Here is a 26,332-nt window from a genome sequence, read left to right as displayed (position 1 = left end):
CTCTCTAGAACTACCTGAAAGGAGGCTGTAACAAGGTGTGTGTCAGTCTCTTCTCCCAAGCAACAAGCGATAGGACCAGAGGAAACGGCCTCAAATTGTTCCAGGGGAGATTTGGATTGGATATTAGTCAAAATTTCTTCACCAAAAGGGCTGTCAAGCACTGGAACAGGCTGCCCAGGGAAGTGGTTGAGTCACCATCCCTGGAGTTATTTAAAAGCCCTGTAGTTGGGGTGCTTAGGGACATCGTTTAGTGGTGGACTTGGTAGTGTTACGTTAATGCTTGGACTCGATGACCGTAAAGGTCTTTTTAAACATAAATGATTCTACGATTCTACTTCATTAACTCAAAGTATTTTTCCCTCCAAATGTATTATAACAAAGCAACCACATTGTACTAGCAAGCACTTGAAGAAATTTTTTTAGTCATTATTTACAGCTTTATAGAAGTATAAACTGGTTTAAATAATTTTGTCAGAAGTATTCTTATTTACCTGATGTTGAAAGCCACATCTAGTAAAAGTAATTATCAATATTTTTATTCATTATGTTTTATTAGTACTTATAGTTTCTTCCCTGTTTTATTAAGATTTTTAAGCTCTTACAGTCCAGCAATCTCCTGTATGCAGTAAACAACCTGAGTAGGAGACAGTGACTATTTCTATTCTAAGATAAGGAATCTGCTGACAGATCATTAACCATTTATCAAAGAAAAAACACAGACTATTATCCTGACTTTTTATAAGCCTGAAGTTCAATTGTCCCCTTGCATAAGAACTGTTACTAACACTACCATAATTTCCATAAACACTAGTACTATCCTGCTAAAGTAAGGAGCGAGGTTATACCAGAGGTGATTTGGGCTAACAGCAAAGGAAGCATCTAAGAGACTGTCAATGATACTGTCTTCACTCCTGATACAAGCCTGTGAAGAGCTAATTCTTCCTTCAGAAATTTGAAGTCCTCACAGACTTATCAAAACTCCTTACGTCAAGTACTCCACTCTGGACTCCAATTCTGTATTTTTTCTAAACAGAAATGCCTCCCATTTGTTCCCATTCATATGACTCCTAACAAGTACGGTACATCTGGCAAAATGGGTTAAATCCATTTCCTGAGTACTCAAACAATTTCTGCAGATTTTCAGAGAAAACCACCAATTTGAGAACCAAGTCCATCCTATGGTGCATATGACTCACGTCTTTTACTTAGAGCAATCTAAGGTTCAAATGGAAATCTTTGACTCTGCCAACATATGCTCTTCTGAGCCTGTTTCACTTATGGACTTAATGTAATGTTCAGTACCAAAATACTGCCTAGAATACAAGCACTGTCTTCACTCTCTCCTAAACTGACTCTAGAAAGCCTTACTATCTTTTTCACTGTATTGCTATTATTTCACCAATGGTTTCCTGAAATAGTTTGTTTCCAAAAGACTATAAAAGTGATTAAAGGTAGGTCAGCATCTGGGTCTGAGTTCCAGTTCTAGACTGACTCATGTTAACATAGTAGCCCATCACCTAAAGACACCTAAGAAAGGTCTTACACAAATATGCATCAATAAGAAACTTGCTATTCTCTTTAATCAAAAGATGTAAATAGGTTGAAAAGTTTCTTTGGTTTAGTGGTTTTGTGTCAGCAATGTGATTAAGTATGACCTTCTTTAGACAGATAGTAATCTTTGGCTTGGTACAATACAGAAAAACAAGAAGGACAATGTGCAGGAGTGGTAAAAGGATACAATTGAATTGTGGAACACAGATCCAAAGATAGTGTAGACTAAAAGTAAGGAACACAAAACTTGGTTAATCCTTACACTTGGTATACTGTGGGCCAAAAAAATCATGTTATATACGGTTCCTATGCCTGTTAGGAGGAACAGCAGCACCAAAACACAGAATAAAACCATTCTGATGCAAAAAGGATCAACAACATCCTTAAATTATACTTAACCAGAAAACCATTGCATTTATTTATAAGCTACTTGAGCTTGGTGTTCCCTTGGACAGTCAAGAATACTGTTTCCACGATCCCATGTCACTTCTGGCATTTATTTTAACATTCGGAGTGAGATTCCAAATGAAAAAGATCTGAGTGCCAAATTAGAAGAGGCTTCCACTGGAACTGGCTGCTTACCAGCAGCTTTTGTGACTAAATGTCTTCTGCAATGCAAAAGCTGTATCATTTTAATCTCTGTCTCTGGCCCTTTCTTCTATGTTTTTCTTCTACAGCTAGAAGCAATTCTCGAACTTAGGTGTCATCCTTCCAGCCTTCTCTCCAAATCCCTCCTTTGAACACAGTTTTTTTCCAAAAAGACTACCCACACTGAATTCTCTTCTCAGATAACTGTGAGACTATTATTTTTAGATGGATTTCAAACAAACGCCAGAGGAAACAACAAGCATGAAACTACCGACGAGTGGGTTCATCTTCCCCGTTTAAACATACAGCTTTGTAATTCTGCGCAGGGACCACTATCTACATATCGGCTCATAAATCACCTAGCAGCGTATGACATCTAGTGTTGATATTACTTATATAGCAATAATGATGAAATTACACAGCAAATACTAACAGGCTCTGCATCATTTCTATTCTTTCTCGTTCTTAAAACTATGAATGTATTACAGATCGCCACATCTTACTCTGTCTCTCCCTCCAGAAAAATAATTTCAATCTGTGTTGCTTGATCCTTAATGACACTAATTTTTATTTTCCTTAAATATCTCAATGAAGTAATTTTATATACATTTAAATTGAAAAAATTTACAAATTTAAAAAATCAAATCATCCACAATCTGTATTTTGATCAAAAGGAAAACTGGATTTATATACAATGTCACCGAATATTTCAGCCAGATATTGCATTTAGCTGTAAAAGTTAATTAGTTATTTCTGATAAATTTACTTCTGTTTATCAGGAATTGCAAGTCTCTTAGTCACCATTCCAGTAATTGCTGAGCCAACAGATCTCTCTGGTAAGGAAGCCACGTGTGCCTCTAACCCCAGGGTGAAGTTAAGCCATTTGACACAATGATTCAAAAACAAGGAGAAGCAAGGAGAAGCAGTAACTCAACACACTCAACAGTGGCACCTGTAACCGGACAGAAAGGCTGTGTTGTGACCGACGAACTCTGCAGGCATCACATACATACAACCTATCAAGGTTAAAATAATCAGAAATCAGCTGGAAAAGGGTCAGTTTTAAGAGTTGAAAACATAGCAACTGACTGGCACTTGAGCTTTGCTTGTAGGTGAGACTACTACTAAGATAAAGTCTACCCACTGTTTTGTATTTTGTGGGGAAGTCATGAGGAGCACCAGGGAAGCCACCTTGGAGGCCACACATCTAGTTAGTGAGAACTGCTTTTAAACAAGATTTTGAGATTTAGGAGAAAAAAAACCCAACAATACAACAAGGGAATAAGTCAGATAAGGGTTTGAGTTTTTCAGCCTGCATTAGCTGTACGTTAGAAGACAGTGCCCAACTGGTTAAGAGCCTTTGAGAAACCAAGCAAACACTACTGCTGCTCCTCCATGTCTGTGGCTGCTCCTTTAAGTGTCCCCACTGCTTTCTGTCTTTGGCAGTCTTCCTCAGTGAGGATTTAGTCACAATAAGAACCGGCTCAATTTTAAAGTCTTCCTAATTTTATCACTTCTCCATCCTCTTGACTGCTCTTGAGACTGGCTATCATGAGAATGACCTTATAAGAAACTATTTTCTACCATCCTGTCACATGCCCTGTTACTGAAGTCATGGGGATTTCAATTCACTTGGTTCTCGTGCTTCTTTTTTAACACTCCCAAAAAGCCTGGTCAGATCATGCTCTTCATACATTATTCTCCTACCTCAGATCTAAAATTTCCTTCAATATTTCATATTCCAAAACATTCCGTAGCTGACCGAGCCTCATAATCATATAAAATAACTAATCTGGAAAGGGTCTTACAGAACCAAAACCTGGGTATTTTTCAGCAGGTGAGTGGAATGAAAACAAAATGTTCAGAGAGACACCAGTGCTCGCACTTGGATGGATCCAAATGCTGCACTGATCATTCACTGCAGACCACGAAAATTAAACGTTTAACACTGTATCACAAGCAGTATCTCCCCCAAGTATTCACTGCTGTAAAATCGTGAAAGTATTCAATTTACAGCTTTGCAGGTGCTTACTATTCGATTTCACATGATTTAGCATATTCTAGGATGAGACTAATCTTCTCAGCTCTGGTGATCTACAATGCAGACAACTACAGCTGATCCAGTTCTTCTAGATTTCCTTTATAATCCATGGGAAGAAACAGGCACTTCTGGCACACAACTAATTTAAAATATTTTAAGGTCAACTTCACAGGAAAATGAATTGTGCTGTTGCTTCCAGTAATTATTCTGGCTAGATCTATTACCTAGGTCTACAGTGACAATACAGGGAGTTTAGCATAACTAATTCCAATGCAGACATACCTTCATGAATAAAATTAATCTTAAATAAAATTATATTCTAAATATTCAATTTATCTATGTAATCATTGATAATTAAAAAGAAGCTTGCTTTTTGTTTTTTCAAAAGTGAATAATTAGTAACATTTTAAGTTCTTAAACCAGGACAGAATTCTTTTGTTGTGTGAGAGAAAGGGAAAATAGTTAGGTGGATATCTTTTACACTAAAATCAGAAGTCAAAACTTTAAAAAACTACTTTTAGGAAAGAAGCACACACAACTATCATACCTTCCTAATTTTTTTTTCCCCAAATGAGCTGTAAAATTGCCTGAAAAACACCAAATACATTTAATAATTCAAAGAGTTACCATGAAGAACAAAAAAAAAAGAGAAAAAAGACTCCTCCAGGACTTCTGAATATGTCCATACATTCAATATAAATTTCCTTACACTGGGACCCTGTTGATTTGGTTAATAACTCCATGTTTTTCTTATTTGCCCTACTTACACAAAGAGCTGCTACTAACCTTCTTATTTTTTGTTAGGTCACATTTATATCAGAAGTACAGCTACCAGAATAATTTAAAAGGTAACACCTGTCTTACTGGCAAAGCACTGAACAGATTTTCAGAAATTTGAAAAAGAAAGAACATATTTTGTTGCACCTTTCTGAATATTTCAGCATGAATGATTTAGGTCAGTTTGGATCTCAAAGTTTAAACATTTACAGAACTTCTGTCTCAGTCAAAACAGTGGAGTGAAATAGCCTGAAGTAGCCTCTTTTTTTATTTGCATCTCCAGGAGAAAAAAATAAATCTGAAATTCATAGCAGCTTCAAGCTTATCAGAAAATAATCAACTACAGCACTTCTCTAAATCCAGAAGAGCCACAAAGAATTTAACAGGGTTTTCTCCAATATTTCTCCTTGACATAGAATCATAGAATGGCATAGGCTGGAAGGGACCTTAGAGATCATCTAATCCAACCTCCCTGTCATGGGCAGGGACGCCTCTCAACTAGATCAGGCTACTCAAGGCTCTGTCCAACCTGGCCTTGAACACCTCCAGGGAGGGGGCATTCACAACTTCTCTGGGCAATTTATTCTAAAGTCTTACCACCCTCGTACTGAAGAATTTCTTCCTAAAATCTAATCTAAATCTGTTCTCCTTCAACTTAAACCCATTTCCCCGTGTCCTATCAGTGGACACTCTTGTAAAAAGTCCCTCCCCAGCCTTCCTGTAGGTTCCCTTCAGGTATTGGAAGGCAGCTATTCGGTCCCCCCGAAGTCTTCTCTTTTCAAGGCTGAACAATCCCAACTGCCGCAACCTGTCCTCGTAGCAGAGGTGCTCCAGCCCCTGGATCATCTTTGTGGCCCTCCTCTGAACATGCTCCAACAAATCTGTGTCTCTCTTATGGTGGGGACACCAGAACTGGACATAGTATTCGAGGTGGGGTCTCACAAGAGTACAGTAAAGGGGAAGAATCACCTCTCTTGACCTGCTGACCACGCTTCTCTTGATACATCCCAGGATGCGGTTGGCCTTCTAGGGCGCATGAGCGCACTGCTGGCTCATGTTGAGCTTCTCATCTATGAACACCCCTAAATCCTTCTCTTCAGGGCTACTCTCAACCCACTCTGTGCCCAGTTTGTATTTGTGCCTAGGATTGGCCCGACCTAGGTGAAGAACCTTGCATTTTGACTTGTTGAAGCTCAGCAGACATAAACTTTTGCAGTACAAAAATCCCCTAATATCCTCTAAACTTGAGAGAAGTCATGTTTTGAAAAACAGGCTGCACACGTCTGCCTTTAATACATCCGAAACTAATTTTCAACATGACTGCAAATGGAGTAAAACCCAACAAAACCTGACATGGGAAGACACAGTCATAGAATCATAGAATGGTTTGAGTTGGAAGGGACCTTAAAGATCATCGTGTTTCAACATGTCTGCCATGGGCAGGGACACCTTCCACTAGACCATGTAGCTCAAAGCCCATCAACGTGGCCTTGAACACTTCCAGGGATGGGGCATCCACAACTACTCTGGGCAACCTGTTCCAGTGCCTCACCACCCTCAATGTAAAAAATTTCTTCCTTATATCCAATCTAAATCTGCCCTCTTTCAATTTAAATCCATTGCCCCTTGTCCTATCACTACACGCCCTTGTAAAAAGTCCCTCTCCAGCTTTCCTGTAGGTCCCCTTTAGGTACTGGAAAGCTGCTATAAGATCACCCCGGAGCCTTCTCTTCTCCAGGCTGAAGAGCCCCAACTCTCTCAGCTTGTCTTCATAGCAGAGGTGCTCCAGCCCTTGGATCATCTTTGCAGCCCTCCTCTAGACCTGCTCCAACAGGTCCATGTCTTTCTTGTACTTTGGACCCTGGAGCTGAACACAGTATTCCAGGTGGGGTCTCACGAGGGCAGAGTAGAGGGGCAGAATCACCTCCCTCGACCTGCTGGCCATACTTCTTTGGATGCAGCCCAGGATACGGTTGGCTTTCTGGGCTGCAAGCGCACATGCCAGCTTATGTTGAGCTTCTCATCAGTCAACACCCCCAAGTCCTCCTTCTCAGGGCTGCTCTCAATCCACTGTCCACTCAGCCTACACTTGTGCTTGGAACTGTCCCGACCCATGTGCAGGACCTTGCACTTGGCCGTGTTGAACCTCATGAGGTTTGCACCAGCCCACCTCTCCAGCCTGTCAAGGTCCCTCTGGGTAGCATCCCTTCCCTCCAGAATGTTGTCAGCAACCTTGTTGGTGCCATCAGCAAACAGTCCTGAATTTGTTGTGACCAATGCAACGTTTCCTTTTTTGTCAACAAATTTTCTCTCAAATTCATCCTATACAACATATTGGTAATCTCAATACACTTTCTTTGATGGCATTACAATTGCTTAGATGAGTCCTTACTGAAACCTCTTAATCAGCCATAAAAACTAGGTAAGACAAAGTAAGATAAGATGATAAGACAAAACAAGACAAGACTGTAGCCTACATCAACCTGAAATTCCAAGAGCTGCGTATTTATTTAACATATCAGGAAATTTCAGCCTAGAGGAAACCAGCACTACTTTGACCTTCTGTCATTCTACTGTAGTGAAAAATACCTCCCAAATTACAGCAATGAAACAAGAAATACTTCCTATAGCCAGATCCCAGGCACATTTACCAATGCTTCCTTCTGGCTAGCTTAGCTATGCCTTCAATGCCAGAGTTCCTTTACTACTATAACTGATAGGCAGGCATCAAGAACGTTAAAAAGTAGTATTTTTTTTTCAGTTTCAGCATTCACCTCAATTTCCAGAATCTTCTGCAACTGCAAACCTTTGTTTTTCCCGTTCTAGAAAAAAATCAGCTTCACAAACCCATCCTGTCTCCCCACAGCCCCCTGTTTCTATCACGTCCTCCCTCCTCTTCAGCCCAGGACCAGCAGCAACTGCTACAAACAATGCATTTTTGGCTTGAATACTCGCAAAGTGCTCAGACATAGCACTATGAAACACACCATGAGGAAAATTTGTCACTGATCCAAATAGTTTCCCGGCAAAGCTACAGCACTGAAAGTCACACCACAACATATATTGGGAAATGACAGGTTATCTACGATGGTTTTTTCCTTGCATCCACCAAGTAACATCCTAGTGTTTTCCAGTCATTCCATCTCAGTCACCCTCTGGAAAAGCCTATTCTCTTGATGTATTTCAGGAATGGTTCACCAACAGCCAGAACCTGGTGAAAAGCTTTCCAAATTGATAGCAGTTCTTTCCAACTGATCAGTCTGATGGTCTCAAATGTTCCTTAGGATTAGGTGAAAAAACCTTGAGGGCATTGGAGGTACTTGATCATCTGAAGACTTCATTTTCTAAAGAAAACACATTTCCTGTGTGCTTTTTCTCTTTCTCATTTTCCATTTAATGAATGAAATTTAAACTGTCCTCTTGAATAGGAATCTTCTGTCAAGACCTTCATTCATAGGAAATCATGATAAATGTCTATAGTGGAATAAGACAAATTTGTATGTTTTACAAAGCTCTCAAATTCCATCTGAGTGCTACGTATCTTTTAGTATTTTTTTATGCTTCTGAGTGCAATGTAATTTTTTTCTCTTACTTCTGGAAGTCTTACCTAACACTCAGTAGAGACCACCTATTTATTGGCTTGTTGTGAACAGTCTGAATAGTGACATCAATACTGCGTTTTGTAACACAGAGATGACATTTCTGAACCAGTGCTGTTAACAACCAAGGCAAACCTCTCGGCGTTAGTGCTGACTCTAAGCACCACCAACAGATGTCTAGAGACTGTAGCAGAAAATCACTGAGTAAATCACACGCAAATTGCTCCTGCGGTACTTACAATATAGTCCAATAAAGAAAACTTGAAATGTTTAGTTCTTTGCCTACAAAACAGAAAGTAACCTTCTCACGTTTTCTGGAAAGATTTCAAGGCTTATATCTTCTCTTTGTACCTTTCTATTTTTAGTAAAAGGCCCCCCCTGTTAGGGGCTGGCAAAGACGATAGCCTAAGGCAGGCAAAGCTGCTGCGGCTCCGTGTCCCCAGGTTCAGCCAGCAGAGAGGTTGGGCTTCACTCTTAAGAGACACCATGCAAACATATGTATGCATATGCGATACATACATACATGCTGGTCCACGCAGATGAACACGGACAGAAACACTCAGCATTCACATGACCACAAACAACACTGGTGGCCTCTTCTGTTCCCCTCTCTAGGCAAGCAAGATGAAGGCCCACTAGTGGGAAAAACATACATATAAAGAATCCTGATCCCTTCAGTAACTGGCCTTGGTTACTGTCATAACCAGTGCTGGATGCCCTGGACCTTCCAGTTACCTCTCACACACTAGTACTGCAGATCCCTTGTAACTGGCCTTAAGACACTACCAGTACCTGGCCCTCGATCCTCTCATCTCCAGTAGCCTCAAACAGGCCTCCCGGCTGACCTGTGGACTTGCAGCTGCTTTGAAACATGGCTCCCAGGCCACTTATCCAACTTGCTGGCTAGTCCAGCTTGATATTCACCAGCCTTTATGCATTGATACATGTACTGACACATGCATGCTCTCTGGTGTCTCCAGCTGCTGGCAACTCAGGCTCAGGGACCTCTTTGTCATGAGGTCCCCACCTCAGTTGTTGATACTTAGACCTACATATACAAACATGCACACATCACCCAGGAAAATAATTAGCAATACAGTTTAATGAGAAGATAGGACAGACTGCAGTGATCAGGCATAGTCAGACAAACACCACAGTCTGACAAGCCACCATGTCACCAGTCCCTTTTAGCCCTTGCTCTATTGTCCCAAGCGTGCTCCTCTCCACCTTGATCCCTGTGGTGGGTTGACCTTGGCTGGCTGATGGGTGCCCACTCAGCCACTCTCTCACTCCTCCTCCTCAACAGGACAGAGGGAGAAAATACAACAAAAAACCTTGTGGGCTGAGATAAGAATAAGGAGATGGCTCACCAATTACTGTCACAGGCAAAACAGACTCAACTTGGGGACTCTCTGGAGGTGTTCAAGGCCAGGCTGGACAAGGCTTTGAGCAATGTGATCTAGTGGAAGGTGTCTCTGCCCATGGCAGAGGGCTTGGAACTAGATGATCTTTAAGGTGCCTTCCAACCCAAACCATTCTATGATTCTATGAAATTAATTTAATTTATTGCGAATTAATAACAATGCAGGATAGTGAGAAAACAAAACTGAAAACACTTTTCCCCCATTCCCCCTTATGTCCAGGCTCAACTGCACTCCTGACTCTTCTGCCTCCCTTTGCCATCGAGCAGCGCACAGGCATGGCGAATGGGGGTTGTGATCCATTCATAATGCTGCATCTCTGCTGCTCCTGCTTCTGTTTCCTTGTTCCAATGTGAGGTCCCACCCATGAGAGACAGTCCTTCCAGAACTGTTGCAATGTGGGTCTTTCCCATGGGCTACAGCTCTTCAAGAACTGCTCCAGTATGGGTCCTTCCCACAGGGTACAGTGTTTCAGGAACAGACTGCTCCAGCGTGAGTCCTTCACGAGGTCACAGGTCCTGCCAGAAATCCTGCTCCTGTGTGGGCTCCTCTCCACAGGCCACAGCTCCTGCCAGGAGCCTGCTCCAGCATGGGCTCTCCATGCCTCCTTCAGGGTATCTCCACCTAGAGCAGTGTGGGGTCCTCCATGGGCTGCAGGAGGACAGCCTGCATCACCATGGTCTTCACCATGAGTTGCAGGGGAATCTCTGCTCTGGTGCCTGAAGCATCTCCTCCCCCTCCTCCTTCTCTGGCCTTGGTGTCTGCAGGACTGTCTCTCACATTTTTTTCACTCCTTTCTCACAGATGCTGCACAGCTTTTTTTACCGTTTCTTAAATACGTTATCATGGATGTGCCACCAGCATCATTGATAGGTTCAGCTTTGGCCAGTGGTAGGGCTGTTTTGGAGCAGGCTGGAGCTGGTCATGTCCGGCATGTGGCAGCTCTGATCTCGTCTCACAGAAGAGTCACCACTGCAGCCCACTGCTACCAAAACCTTGTCACATAAACCCAGTATGATCCCCTTCTGTAGACTCCTCCTGACGTGTGTCACAGCTGGCACATGGGGTGGATGGCTCTCCTGTGGCAGTTCTGGAGCAGGGGGCTCCTCCTGATGAGCTTACTGGGATCCCCCCACTGCCCTGCCTCTGGGCTCCCCTTTGCTCTTGGGGATGAGCCCTCCATCACACAACTTCGCCCAAACTCTATCTAACCCTACTAACCGGACAGAGAAAATGAGACAGCTGTCGGTTACGGGGAACTGCGGAGTGAGATGCACTAACTTCTGGCAACTTCAAGCAGTGCTTTGAAAATTCTTGTTTGTGCTAATCAGCTGTGATCAGCAATTTTGGGGTTTTAAACATTAAATGCTCTGTTAAAACAAACTGATCTGTCAGGTAAACATTATTGAGGGCTGCAGACCAAACAAAAGTTACATATTAACTGAATGTCTAACTATTTTCCATTTTTTATTTCAACATTTCTAATATACCAAAGCTATGATACAAAAAAAAATCATAGAAACAATCCTAGTATTTTAACACACTCTTGTTGAATCTTGTGAAGAGAAAAGAAATTAACAGCAAATTTTCAAATTTCTACAGTTCGATTATATACTAAATCCAGTTTCTGGGCTGTAAATGCTGGATGAAAAGCACGGCAGACGGATGACTCAGACACCTGCTGTAAAACAACTATGCAGTTCAAAATTGTTGAGGAAGTTTTGCTATCTTAAGTTTCTGCCAGTAGACTTCATGCTAGATTATACAAAGCTTGTCCAGGTCAGGAGTTTTGCTTCGTGACCCTTTCACCTCTTCTCCAGTTTCTTGTTTCTTCACTTCTGAGACTGCTATACCAAGACCTCCCTTTCATTGCAAACTCGGTGCCTTGTGCTTTCACTGTGCCTTGGGATGGTCACCACCAGTCACACATCTGGTAACAGGGAGTTTGTCCCTCTGCCTCAGTGTTTGCTAAGAGCATTGCCAGATAGGTTATTTCTGAACATCCCAGAATATCTCCCTCAATATATTCTGTTATGCAAAAGGTGTACTGACAACTGCATTGCACTACTCCATTTCGAGAAAATTTCACGCAGTGAATCGTAAAACACGCGTCAGTTCATAGTCACCTACAATAATACAAATATCAGCCTACAAAGAAAAACTGAATGATGTGGTATACATACAAATAACTTCTAGAGTTTGAACTACAAGTTAATGTAGCTACAGATTCCCAAATATTTAAAATGTTTAATAAGACATAAATATAAAATATTATAGTATTATGGGTATCTCATCATCGTAAATCTCTCTCAAAATACAAACAGATCAAAATTAATTTATTTTTAGCTATGGTACTTCATCGGTAAATCAAAGCATTCATTTTAATATTCGATTTATTGAATTTCTGTCATATCCAGGACTTTCCATATCAAAAGGAAGAGGCTTAACTGGAAATCACTTGTATCCTTTCTATCAACTATCAACACTGTAAGTCTGATATTTATTCACTCTTAACTACTTTGTTTATAAAAATCTACATTTTCGTGCAGCATGTCTTAGACAGGAGTTCTGAACAAAGCCCTCAGAAAGACAGCAAAAAAAGTAAATAGTAAAAAACCTCCAGCAAATTACTCCTAGCAGCAGCGACAATTCTAACAGTCCAGGTTTTGAAAAGCAGAGTCTAGCAAATAATAGCATCTTCACTATGTTTACTGGCAAAAAATGTATTGCAAATCTTGGACTCAAACTAGAAAAAAGAATTAATCTTTTGATCATTTGTTTGCAACGTGTGCAAAATAAAACTGAGTTGTCCAGTGAGACTTAGATGCTAAAGGTCCCATGCAGCTAGTAGCAAAATGTAATTTCTAAATCATGGGGTTTTTTTTAACACATAGCAATTATTCGAGATCTCATCATAATGGTGCAATATGAATTAACTAATGGACTGCTCAGAAGTCAGTAATTATGATTCCATTTCTTTCCATATTTCATGTGTCCTTGTTTCAATGAGGCTATATTTTCTTAAGAGAAATAATCTGAAAATCTCAGAGAAAAAAAAATCACATAGAAAACATAAATAAAAACTGGATGCTATTTTAACATCAGTTTAGTTAATTTTTTCCTATAATTCAAGAATTAGGAATTTGGGAAAGTTTGAGAATGTTAAGAAATAAATAAAAAGATTCAGTGATGAATGAAACATCAATTAAAAATAGGAATATAGAATACATGGTGGAGAAAAGAAAAATATTTAGCAAAAATCAAGACAAATGAGATGTTATAAAGTATTAAAAACTGTTAGGTGAATTTAAAACACTGAGGAAAAAGTTATGGTGGGAGGCCAGACAGCCAGTAAAGTTACAGCATAGGAGGGACAAAACAAACCTTGTGAATACCACAGGCCCACCAGTAGATATAAACACAGAGAAGAAGAGAACATTAACAATAACACAGTTCAGTATATATTTCTGTTCTGTTTCCTAACATAAGGAAAAGGGTATTTATGAAATTTTCTCTAACTTACTACCTACTGAAGAAGTTCAGCAATGTCTACTCAGTACTAGTTTCACGAAATACTAGACCAGAACAGTTTGTACCTGCGATATCTGGGCACGGAAAAAATGTTAATATTTAATTGATCATAGAGCACTGACAAAATACAGAAGAATGGAAGCAGCAAATATTGGGGTACAGTTGACTGCAGCAATAATAAACTTACTCATTATCAAGCTATTAATGCTCACTGTTATTATCCAAAATTAAAAATAAAAGCAGCCTGAATAACACAAGAATAAACATATATTGTGCCATCTGGAAGCAGATATAATCAGTATGGTATCCATCAGCTATGGCTTTACAAACAGATTATTTTAAGACAGGAAAACACATCAAGAACAGTGGAACAGTCATTATTTTTAAAGAACCATGGTATAGCATTCGTCAGGAAGCAAGCTAAAACTGTCCAAGACTAACGTTACAAGGAAGGAACAAAGATACTAAAAATAAAACTAAAAACTGTTATACCAGTCTGTGATTATAGACTAATTGGCATGTTATCTATTACTACCTGAATATTACAAATTCTGTGTCTGCAACACACACATACATTATGCACACATACATGTACATATGTACGTGCACACATATAAGGTATTTATAACCTACCTGACACTCTTGCATTTCTTAGGTCAGTTATTCACACCCAAGCAAAACTTCAAATGATACTTACCCCAGTATACGGTTCATTCCATGCCTAGCAGCATAATGGAGCGGAGTATTGTGCTGGTACGTTTCTCCATAAGAAGTATTTGGGTCAAGAGTTTCTTTTAGTTGGGGGTTGCTCTCATAGATTTGGCAGGCTAGGTTTTCATCTCCATTTATAAGAGCTTTGCGGAATTTGGTGGTTGTATTTCCCATGTTGCTATCCTAGCTATCAATGGCACTTCTTCCTTTCCCCTTCATCCACTTTTTGTACGGTTCTGTAACATGCTTCACAGCCTAAAAAGACAAATAATATTTCAGTTAATTCTGTAACACACTCTTTCCTAGAAGAATTCACCCAGAGCTACTGCACTGTAAGTAAGCATGTGAAAAAGTACATTGGGCCTGTAAACTCTACTCATGAATTGTGGAAGTCCTTCTAGGTAAATACATACAAATTGCCAGTTCTTTGGAGATTAGCTCCTCGATAAATTGTGCAATCTCCCTGTGCAAGTATTTTCACTATGCATATTCTTTGAACATATAGCAAAGAAAAAAAAAGCCAATATCCACCTATTTTAGAAGACAGGGATGAATTTCCATTAATGAGAAGAGAATTAGAAATTAGAAGTTATTTCAAAGCACAGTAGAAGCAAAGCAACAGTCTTAAACAAGGAGGTAAAATTCTTCAAAAGCATGCAGAAAGCAGACATCAGTTTAACTTTTACCTAAATAAGATCATATAAAACTGTGCTTGAAGCACTGGTGCTTGTGGAGGTGGATATAAGCACCATCTTTCTGTGCCAGCAAGATGAAAACACAAGAACACAGGAGTTACCATGGCCTCACCTTAGCAGTTCTGCTAAGCAGACTCAAAAACACCTAACCCCTTGCTTTTAATATGACGCTTGGAGATCAACAATGAATGGGTCCACACAATGCTGGGCATTATACTGGCACAAACCAACTTCACCTCACAATACTTCAAAGTACTTGCCAGTTGCTACGCTCCACAGCCTCTCACCTTTATCTGATGGAGGGGACCAGCAGATCAAGTTGCGTAAAGACAGGGCAGACAGAGCATCTCTGCTGGTGAGATGGGTCAAGAGAAGCTTATCAGGCTGTGCAGTCGGAAAGAGCACATGTTGGTTTACATCAGAGGGACAAACAGGGAACTCAGCACCAGGCTGCAGCTGGTAGCACAGTGAACCTTCTGGAAAGTCTCTTTTGTGCAGGAGTCATGCCATCCAGACTGGTCCATGGCAGACCTTTCACCTCACAAAGCACATACTGGGATCCAAACACGCCAGGCACAGCAGGTTAGGAAATGGAGATTGATTATGTGGTGTACATAGTATCAGGCAGGGCAGGAGCTGCTTCGTGCCCAGCACCTTATATTCAACTTGTTGGGACTATCTCAAGACTTCTATTTCTACATTGGCTTTTCAGCCCAGACAGTCATAGAGACAGAAGAAATAGAGGAATCCAAGGGGTCTAGAGCTCCAGAAAATCCAAGGGAATCAGGATGCAGATGCAATTCATGTGAAAAAGATTTGGGGGTACTGGGGAAGAGCTGCAATCAGATATTTTTATACCTTATGCTTTCAGCTACTGTTGTGAATTTATGTGTCACGTTGCATCCCAGTCCTGCTACAGCTTTGCTCAGATGCTGTTCTGCACGAGATTCTACCAGCAGGAGTCTTGCACTGTCTCCTCTCTGCAGTTCCTCTGAGAGGTCATTGTGTGAAAGGGAGGGAAAAGACCACTTTCATCTTAATCTCACCACTCCTGTCAGGGCCGTTTGAGAAGGACAGCGGTGGCCTTGGTGGCCTCCATTTTCATCCCCTCTTCCTTCAAAACCCCGGCAAGGCAACCCTTATTTTGGAGTTGTTGTGTCCTACCTTTTGATGTCATTGTATGAGTCACAATGACACTGCCGAAACAGCTGACTCAACATGCTGAACACGTTGCCCATGTTCTCCTCTTTGACCAGCATTACCTAACAAGCAACTGCATTAAGCAGCTGAAAGTTTCTCACAATAATAAGAAAAAAGGCACTCATTTACAAGTAGATGCCCACTCTTCATATGTTTAGTAACATATACACAAACCAAAGCCCAGATTCTTCCATCACACTACGGATTCTGCAGCATTTTGTATCTTTCCATCATCCTTATATTTTAAAATATAAACAAAGAGATACCATGCAGTATTTATATTCACACTACCATCTCACAGTTCTCAATGCTGGTAGATGAATGTGTTTTCAGATGCACAAACAGCTGCATTACTTTAAATACTGGATAGTTTCAGGCTTTAATGAAAGACTGTACAAACCCAAGAAAAACTACAGTCTTTTCCATCAACCAGCAGTTCATATTACCTTCAACAGGTAGGATTTCAAAAATAACTTGAAAGAATGATTTTCAGTCAACTTTGTTAATAAGATTACTTTATGGTATTATATTATCTGTCAATCCCTATCCACCACCACCAGCCCTCGAGACTATTAACTAAAGTAGGTAAGTGTCAGAAAGATACGTTTCTAGAATCTGCAGGAAAATCAAAACCAAAGATCCCACTAGATCTGTCCATATGAGCAGAAAAGCACAAAACCTTCTTCTATCATTTGAAATTAAATGTTAACAGCACCAATCGCCACGCACTTATTTCTGGAAATTAGCACATGGATGGCTTGCGTCAGCTGCACAACATGCTACCTCTTGCCCAAAACTGGAACACGAAACAAACCTGGGCAGGGATGAGAGAGGCTGTTGAGAGTATAAGGAGATAAGATGGTGCCCCTCAGGCAGTCTGAGAAGAAGCTGGTGCAGAGCAGTACTGTTGAGACGTTGAAGAGGAGATCTAAATAAATTTAGCCAGAGGCCTGGGAATGGATGGGAGAACCGAGGGTCTGTGTAGGGTGGCTCTACAGAACTAAAACCCTGAAGTTATTGCAGTGCAGAAAAGGCAAAAACTGTAAATTTCATTAATTCTATTGCATACAAACTACTTATTTTTGATAAAGTATAGATATATTAGATATACCTATTAGACATATTAGATATGTCTTCAACAACTAATAATATAAAAGACGCAGGCATATTGCTTGAACTGTTACGTACATTATCATAACATCCAGGAATTTTAGGAATACGCAGCATGAACCACTTAAGTCACTGAACAAAACAAAAATCTGCTTCCATAAAAAAACACTTACAGCCTATGTGCACAATAAAGGGTTATATATGACACAGAAAGGTGAAAGAAATAAAACAGTAAAATACTTGTCTGCATAACAGGGCCACTCTCCAAACGACAAGATTCTCAGTCAAAAGAAAGGGAGAATTTGAAGAAGGGTTATGAAATAGAGCAATGATATGGCTTTCAACAGACACAAGTGAAACTCCCCGCGAAACCAAGAATCAACATAGAGGTATGGAAAATTTAGCAAATGGCTAGTGTAATTATAATAATCACATTATCAAAATAAAATGAAAGATGATAGAATGGGGATAGTCCATGAAAACCCTTCAGGTGAAGGCAAACAGTTTAAATTTGATGTGATAGCAAGAAAGCAGCCTCTGAAGAATGCAAGGAGAGAAGTGACAGAGTCAAAACTAACCCAGAAAACAATTCCCTACTTAAAACACATGATACGATAAACTGTACTAGTGACTTTCACCTTCATACAGTACCCATAAGGTCTTTCATCTTTAACACCAGGACAGGCATTAGCCCTTTACGCTTTGGAAATCTGGTGGGCCACACTGCAGTTTTCTTTTCTGAATTAGCTATTAAACATGCCAGCAGAAACACAAAGACAGGGAGAAGCTGCCTCTGTAGCCTGGCAGTAACAGTTGGCTCCCAGTGTGTTTAGAAGTCCAGAAGAAATCAAGATGTGACAGCTGCTGCCTCTCTCATGGCTCATGAGTGCCTTGCTGTAAAATATTGAAGATCTGCCCATTTGCAGTCTTCACCTTTCAGCTAACAGACCAACTTCATCTGCCACCAAAGAAGCCTCTACTTCAACTGAAGGAGAAAAAGGACAAAATATGAGCTGATGCAACGAACTTCTGGCTCTGAAAATAGCCCAAAGGGGTCCAGTCTGCCTTCTTTTTGTGGGGGTCATTTTTTCCTTTAAAGGCTTTCAACCCGTTATGTGCTCTGAGGACAGTAAGCTAACAAGGCCCATGCTGGAACCAGGCAGTGACTCACAGAAAGGAAACTTGGTTTACTCTTTCAACCCCTCTTGTTTTTGAAGGGGGAGGGCATGTAACACATGCCTCCGGAAAGGGAGGAAACAGGTGGCAGAGAAGGGGCCTGGAAGGAAGGTCCAGCCAGTCCACAACCTCAGGGACCTGGAGAGCTCCTGTGGGCTGAATGCAGGGGTTGCTAAAGCAGCTTCAGCAGCTCCCAGACTAGCATGGCTAGTGTCCAGTGTCAATGTCACTGGTCGTGCTTTGCTGTTTATAAAAAAACAGCATTTAAAATCCTTACGCTATTTTTTAATGTGCTGTACTACAAAAACATCACAGTGGAACAAAAATTACAACATGAAAATAACAATTTTAAAGTATTTTATCTTAATAAAATGAGACTTTAATATAATTTTACAGGACAAAAGACATATGTTTGGTAGGCAGACCTATTCACTAAATTTTCAAGTTCTGTGATAACAGAAGGGCTATATTATGGCCTTTGCCACAACGTCGTAACATTTATCATAACCACAAATATCATAACTGTTTACATCAAAGAATACAAGAAAATTACATGCAACGTTTGCTAATTATATCTCATATTATTTCAGAATTAAACATCAATCATCTCATTCAAAATTAGAAACTGTATTTACTACTCTACTACTGCCAAATTAAAGCTCCAGCTTAAACCATAAACTAAAATACTGGTTACACACTGGACTTTAAAGTCTACGATTCTCATAAACTGAGTCAGGGGCATCACACTTCTCTGCTTCGGCAATGTACAGTAAAACTTCAATGGGATTATTAGCAACACTGCTAAAAGCAGCACTTTGATATCATGGCTCTATAAATACTTAACAAAGAAATGGGCACTCTCACAGGGGCTTGAGGACTGAGTACAAGATGAAAAAAGGGTGGATACAGAAAGACATGGGTAGAGCAAGGTAACAATGAGATTTTCAGAGCAGTTGCACGAGCTGCCCAATTACTATTGATTTTTCCATGGGTGAGTTTGAAGAAGGAAAATTGTAATGGCTTAATAGGGTTTTAGAAGGAGTTCCTCCTTTGAAATACTGCCACAGTGCTTGCTAGAAATTTATAATGAATGATAAAATATTATACAAGTGGGATCAAGTAAGTATTTTTGAAACATCCTACTTCTAACACTCATTTAGGAACTGTGTATTGAACACACAAGTCTTTCATGACGAACCTCTCTCAATTTACATTTGAATTGCTTTAATACTGAAGCAGAATTTCTCACTGAATGTAGCACCAGCATGTGATCATACAGCAGCCGTTCTGTATCTTGGGGGATGAAGAAAAGGAAGGGAGACATACTGTACTACACTGTACTGCTTAGGAAATCTGTCAAAATCAGGAAAAAAATATTCAGGTTTAACTATGAGAAGAAAATGCTATATACTTCTTGCACCAAAAAATCTACTATCTATATAATGAGCAAGGATCAGCAATGGATCTAATCAGAATTTGTAACCATTATTTTACAATTTATCACTGTGTAATTCACCAGTTTAACCCTAAACAGTTTGAATTCAATTTGCAGCTTAAAAAAAAGCATACTTATTATTTGACAAAAGTAGTTTTTCATGTAAACTATAAGAACAAATATTCTCCAAGTCACAGAAGGCAAAGGCAGGGACTGGGAGAATGAAGAACCGCCCACTGTAGGAGAAGATCAGCTCCGAGACCATCTTAAGAACCTGAAGGTGGACAAGTCCATGGCAATCTGGTGAAGTTCCCAATGACTGGAAAAGGGGAAACATAGCCCCCATCTTTAAAAAGGGGAAAAAAGAAGACCCAGGGAACTACAGGCCAGTCAGTCTCACCTCTGTGCCCGGCAAGATCATGGAGCAGATCCTCCTGGCGACTATGTTAAGGCACAGAGAAAATAAGGAGGTGACTGGTGACAGCCAACATGGCTTCACTAAGGGCAAATCCTGCCTGACTAATTTGGTGGCCTTCTATGATGAGATTACAGCATTGATGGATAGGGGAAGAGCAACTGACATCATGTACCTGGACTTATCGAAAGCATTTGATACTGTCCCACACGACATCCTTGTGTCTAAACTGGGGCCTACAAGAAAGATGGGGAGAGGCTATTCAGGAGGGCCTGTTGTGATAGGACAAGGGGTAATGGTTTTAAAATAGAGGGAGGTAGATTCAGATTGGATATTAGGAAAAAATTTTTTACCATGAGAGTTGTAGAACACTGGAACAGGTTGCCCAGAGAGGTGGTGGATGCTCCATCCCTGGAGACATTCAAGGCCAGGTTGGACGAGGCCCTGAGCAACCTGATCTAGGTGGAGATATCCCTGTTCCTTGCAGGGGGGTTGGACTAGATGACCTTTGAAGGTTCCTTCCAGCCCTAACCATTCTATGATTCTATGAAACTGGAAAGACATGGTTTTGATGGATGGACCACTCGGTGGATAAGGAATTGGCTGGATGGTCGCACTCAAAGAGTTGTGGTCAACGGTTCAATGTCCAAGTGGAGGCCTGTGACGAGTGGTGTTCCTCAGGGGTCAGTACTGGGACCAGTGCTATTTAACATCTTTTTTGGAGACATGGACAGTGGGATCGAGTGCACCCTCAGCAAGTTTGCAGATGACACCAAGTTGTGTGGTGTTGTGGACACGCTGGAGGGAAGAGATGCCATCCAGAGGAACCTTGACAGGCTGGAGAGGTGGGCCTGTGAGAACCTCATGAAGTTCAACAAGGCCAAGTGCAAGGTCCTGCACGTGGGTTGGGGCCATCCCAAGCACAAGTACAGGCTGGGCAGAGAATGGATAGAGAGCAGCCCTGAGGAAAAGGACTTGGGAGTGCTGGTGGATGAGAAGCTCAACATGAGCCGGCAATGTGCACTGGCAGTCCAGAAAGCAAATCGTATCCTGGGCTGTATCAAAAGAAGTGTGGCCAGCAGGTCGAGCCCCTCTACTCAGCTCTCATGAGACCCCACCTGGAATACTGTGTTCAGCTCTGGAGTCCCCGACACAAGAAGGACATGGAGCTACTGGAACGAGTCCAGAGGAGGACCACGAAGATGATCAGAGGGCTGGAGCACCTCTGCTATGAAGACAAGCTGAGAGAGTTGGAGCTGTTCAGCCTGGAGAAGAGAAGGCTCCGGGGGAATCTTATAGCAGCTTTCCAGTACCTAAAGGGGGCCTACAGGAAAGCTGGAGAGGGACTTTTTACAAGGGCGTGTAGTGATAGGACAAGGGGCAATGGATTTAAACTGAAAGAGGGCAGATTTAGATTAGATATAAGGAAGAAATTTTTTACATTGAGGGTGGTGAGGCACTGGAACAGGTTGCCCAGAGAAGTTGTGGATGCCCCATCTCTGGCAGTGTTCAAGGCCAGGTTAGACGAGGCTTTGGGCAACCTGGTGTAGTGGAGGATTCCTCTGCCCATGGCAGGGGGGTTGAAACTAGATGATCTTTAAGGTCCCTTCCAACCCGAACCATTCTCTGATTCTAACATTATTGTCAAATAGCTAAGTGAGCCAAGCTCAAAGAAGTAAGAACTTACATAGCCCCTCGTAATAAAAACTTAATATTATTAAAATAAAATATGTTATTGACTAAAATTAGTGTACATTACATGGTTTCTACACCTTTGGAAAGGCAAGTGATAATTAATTGCTTACACAAAAAGGATAAAGAAGCTATCAAAACTACTTGTTTTTCTAAAACACCTTGCTTTTGCTGAAAGTACTATATTGCATTCTAAAAGCATCTTCTGTTTCAAGCACAGTTAGCTCAAAAGGTAACTATTTTATTTGCTTTGGATACTGCAGTTAAACAGCTCATTTTTTAAAGCTGAGTTTCTAAAATATTTACTGCAGAGTTCGGCCTGCATCATAAGTCATACTTTATTGCAGAAGGGAATCATGAACAGCTTTGTGTTTTAGAAGAAAGCCTAGTAACCTGGTATACATAGGAGAAGTGTCATGTCGTGATGTCGGTATTTTTAGTCCTTGCTACTGGGACAGACTAACACAAATGAGAGAAATCAAAAGTTATGTTCAAGACCTTTCAGGATACCAAGCCCTCTCCCAAACGCAGAAGAAGAAGCCCTAGTGAGTGCTCCTCTTCCTCCCTTCCTCCATCCTCTCTCAGCAAGGTTAAGAGCACCACAGTGCCAAAAAATTGCTCAGTTTACCAAGAGGACAAAATTGAAAATTAAACATTCCAATGTGCATACCTACTTTATGGCTGGCAGAGATGCCTATAATTGAGATGTAGCAGAAAAAGTTAGGCTAAAGCTAATTTCTATATGTCCACAGTAAAGATTAAAGATTTGCCGAATTTTAATTAATGGGCAAAAATTGCTCTTGCTGGAGACCTGCATCTGGAGGAACATTTCTGCAAAGTTTTAAGTAACAAATGTACTAGCAAAGCTTTAGAATTGACTTATGGAAAAGTGGTGATGGAGGGGTTTGTTTCATTTTGGTTTGTTTGACTTCGGTGTTTGTTTCTTGTGGTTTTGGTTTTTTTTGGGTTTTTTTTTTTTTACACACTGAAATACTCTGAAGTTTGCGTCAAAAGTTCTGAAGACATCAACAGGAAATGACGAAAGCATCTTTGCCACTTTAAACCTCTGTGAATGGAGCTTGACATTATCAAATTCACTGTTACTTTTCACACATCAAAGAACAGACCAAAAAAATAATTGATATGCCAACATCTCACCCTTTGTAGAATGATCACCAATATAACGTGTTCTCTGTGTTTTAAATACCAAGGTTGAAAAGTGGCAATAATGTTGAGAGTTGACTTGAATAAAACACAGTCTAGGGTAGTGAGAGAATTAATTATTTCTTCATTTATATGCTTGTGGGATAAAAAATCTAGCAACTAACGTCACATTTTTTTTATGCTGGCATATGTACCCAGAAGTAGAAGGCTTAAAGTTACTGCTCAACTCAGTAATTTGAGACTTTGGCTTACTGACTCGGGCACAAAGGCTTTCATCCAGGTGGAGTATTTTCTTTCAGGCACACTTCTTTCACAACTCCAGTGTGTGGAAAAAAAAAAGGATTTTAAGCATGGCTTTGGTTTTCTTTGCATTGATACACCTACAGGGATGCAATAGGGGCAGCTGCAGCAGAGACTAGAAGCAATTATTGCTTTAAGGAAAAAATTCTGTGTAGATGTAGCTAAAGTAATTGCTACGTTAATTTTGACGGTGTTGTCTACGGTACTTGCATTCATCATCTAAATGAAACGCGGTAAATCCACTGTGGGGTAGGTACATACACACATGCCAGAAGAGACAAAGATACTCTGCAGCCAAATCGAAGGCATACTGTGATAGTTAGATGAATGCAGCATCCCTGCAGACAGTGGGGCTAAAAAAAATCCAGTGGCATGAGTGAACGGGAGCATTTGTTTTGGTGCATCCTTTTTTTTCTTATCCTTAGGGAGCTGCAATTCAGTAAGATGGAACAAAAGAGTTAGCATTCTATAATTATGCACTGGAATATCCAATAGTCTCGTTTGTAATTGCAGATAACTCCATGTTCATTCCAGGACACCATATCTTTAGAAAACTGTTTTTAAGATAACAACAAAACTCTCTAAGTTCTCTGAAGACCAAGTAACACTTTGGAGTTGTTCCCAATGCAACCTCTGTCAAGGCTGTAGCTTAGTTACTGATACAAGAGAGATACTCTTCTTAATGATCTTTTTAAGCTTCAGTCGTAAAATACAGCAGAATTCTTTTAGGGATAGCTCCTCCCTCCTCAGGTTAAGCAGTAGTCTTAAATAATATAAAATATCTGTATCTAGTGTAATACTGACACTATCACCCTAACATCTCCTCTATCTAGATCAGAAGGCAAAGCACCACAATAAGAAACATTTGACATTTTATTAGATTAAGTCAAGCTAAAAAGAGGCACACTTGATAGCCTTGGCATTTTAATTTCAAACACACTGTTTATTTTTGAATAAAAGGTTACTATAGACTGTTCCACCGACTAAAGTAACTCAATACACTTTTGATACAGTGCATAAAACACTATTCAATAAACGTCTGTAAAAGTGACTTCTCTACCACACGTCAATGCTGATAGCATTACTTTTTCATCAAGCAAACGCGAACAAATATCACTCAGTCCCTATATAAAAAAAGTACCAGCCTCTGATGACTCACAGGACAGTTAGCATCAGTGATAAGCTGAAGAATATGAAATAGAGACTGGCAACGTTCTTAACCAGTGCAATCTCTCATGTTGGCAGCATGAGAACCCCATTCAAGTAGTGTACTGCTTCTCTGATCGGTTTCTCCTTACCCTCATGCACACACCGTGCTCAATGTGTGGGATGGGATGGGAGCCTCTTTGCAAAAAAGACTCAGTCTCACTTTGTTTAACCATAAAATAAGCAACAACCCAGCTCAGCTCAGTTAAAGACAAATGCATATCCCCTCCAAAATCAGTTTCGATAGACAAAAAGTACACAGTGAAATCACCACCAAGACTTACAGGGCAATAGTTTACAGAGTAGTGGACAGATGGGATAAATAAACTGACACTGTATGGAGCATAAAGTCTGAAGAAATTTGTGTGCTCCTGTCAGATTGATCTGCTTGGAAAAACTGAGGGTAAAGACAATCAGTACTGGAGAACACTGCTAGGGTGTGAAGCAGCAATGAAGACATCAATGCAAATGTATAGAAAACCCTATGGGGAGCTTGACTGACCAACATAAACAGGGTGCAATGCACCTTGACCCTGACCTTGACTGAGTCCAGGATCTTTGCTCAGCTTAACACAATTTAAAAGCCATGTTAAGATTCAGATAATCAAGTTTGAAACTGCACTGCAGCCTAAAGCCAACCCTCTGGAGAGCCCCTGGTAGAACCTCGCCAGTCAAAGGCTTTAACATTAACCTCATTTCCAGTGGCTGCCAAGGCATATCCACAGAAAGCAAAAATAAAGAGGATGGTAACACAGGGCTTCTCACGAGCACACTGCTCCATGGTGAAATCTGAAAACCTCATACACATTTAGAAACCATAGCCTGTTCCTGAAGCAGAAGTCTTGGAGACTAAGGAAGCTTTTTCATAGGAAAGAGTATCAGTTGGTAGGGTCACACTGTTGCTGGATCTTGTAAATGTGCAAGAGGCGTACATGGTGGATCTCAAAAAGTAAGGATAGCTAAAACACAAGGTCAGCCAGCTGCAGTCAGACTGTACACTGGATGGAACGAGCATTGTTCTATCACTTTCTAAACGCTTACAGTTGCATTTAAAAACAATGAATATCTGAAGTCAGTGCATTTCAACATAAAAACTACTGGTTTTATAAACAGTGATGTATTTTTAATAAAGTAAAAATAAAAAGGTGAGCAAACAAATAAATCTAGAGTTTTCAATGTAGAATCCCCCAAAACATCATGCTGTATTTCAGATCATCACAGGAAAGCAACAATCACAGCATCCTACCACTGACTGCTGACTCATAACTACACTATTGAGAATGCTCTATCTGCAGACTGCTGATAGTCCTCAGGTTGCACATTCTGAATAAATTAAGCAACACTTACTGTAATTTCTCTATTATTATCCAAATAACTGAAAGCACTGAAAAGACTACTCCACACCATTTTAAGGAATATGCAATGTATGCAGAATTCCCTATTTTCACTTAAGCAAGCCATGCTTTGAAGAGCGAGAGCGTAGAATCATAGAATCATAGAATGGTTTGGGTTGGAAGGGACCTTAAAGATCATTTAGTTCCAACCCCCCTGCCATGGGCAGAGAAATCCTCCACTACACCAGGTTGCCCAAAGCCTCATACATCTCTACTTGGTGCATTACAATTATTTCGTAAATATCTATGGGATGAAAATTTGTAAAATATACTCTACTAACATTAAAGAAGTATTTGTTTCTATGCTATTCAAATAGGAGGTGAGG

At 40.5% G+C, this 26,332-nt stretch overlaps 1 protein-coding gene across 4 annotated transcripts in view; it reads right to left on the bottom strand.

Annotated features, from left to right (window-relative positions):
* Positions 1-26,332, bottom strand: part of ANKIB1 (ankyrin repeat and IBR domain containing 1) — a 102,172-nt gene that overhangs the window by 52,950 nt on the left and 22,890 nt on the right. For 3 of the 4 annotated variants that reach the window (XM_086614304.1, XM_086614306.1, XM_086614305.1), the window contains exon 2: positions 14,206-14,474. In XM_086614304.1, the coding sequence (XP_086470430.1) occupies positions 14,206-14,393 (188 nt within the window). In that variant the 5' untranslated portion in view covers positions 14,394-14,474. Of the gene's footprint in view, positions 1-14,205; positions 14,475-26,332 lie in introns of those variants that run through there. The other variant, XM_086614307.1, reaches the window with a different exon arrangement.

The sequence above is a fragment of the Tauraco erythrolophus genome, chromosome 7 (genome assembly GCF_009769465.1).
Source record: "Tauraco erythrolophus isolate bTauEry1 chromosome 7, bTauEry1.pri, whole genome shotgun sequence".
Lineage (NCBI taxonomy): Eukaryota > Metazoa > Chordata > Aves > Musophagiformes > Musophagidae > Tauraco > Tauraco erythrolophus.
The sequence above is the reverse complement of the archived record's forward strand: the minus strand, read 5'-3'. Positions and strand labels throughout refer to the sequence as shown.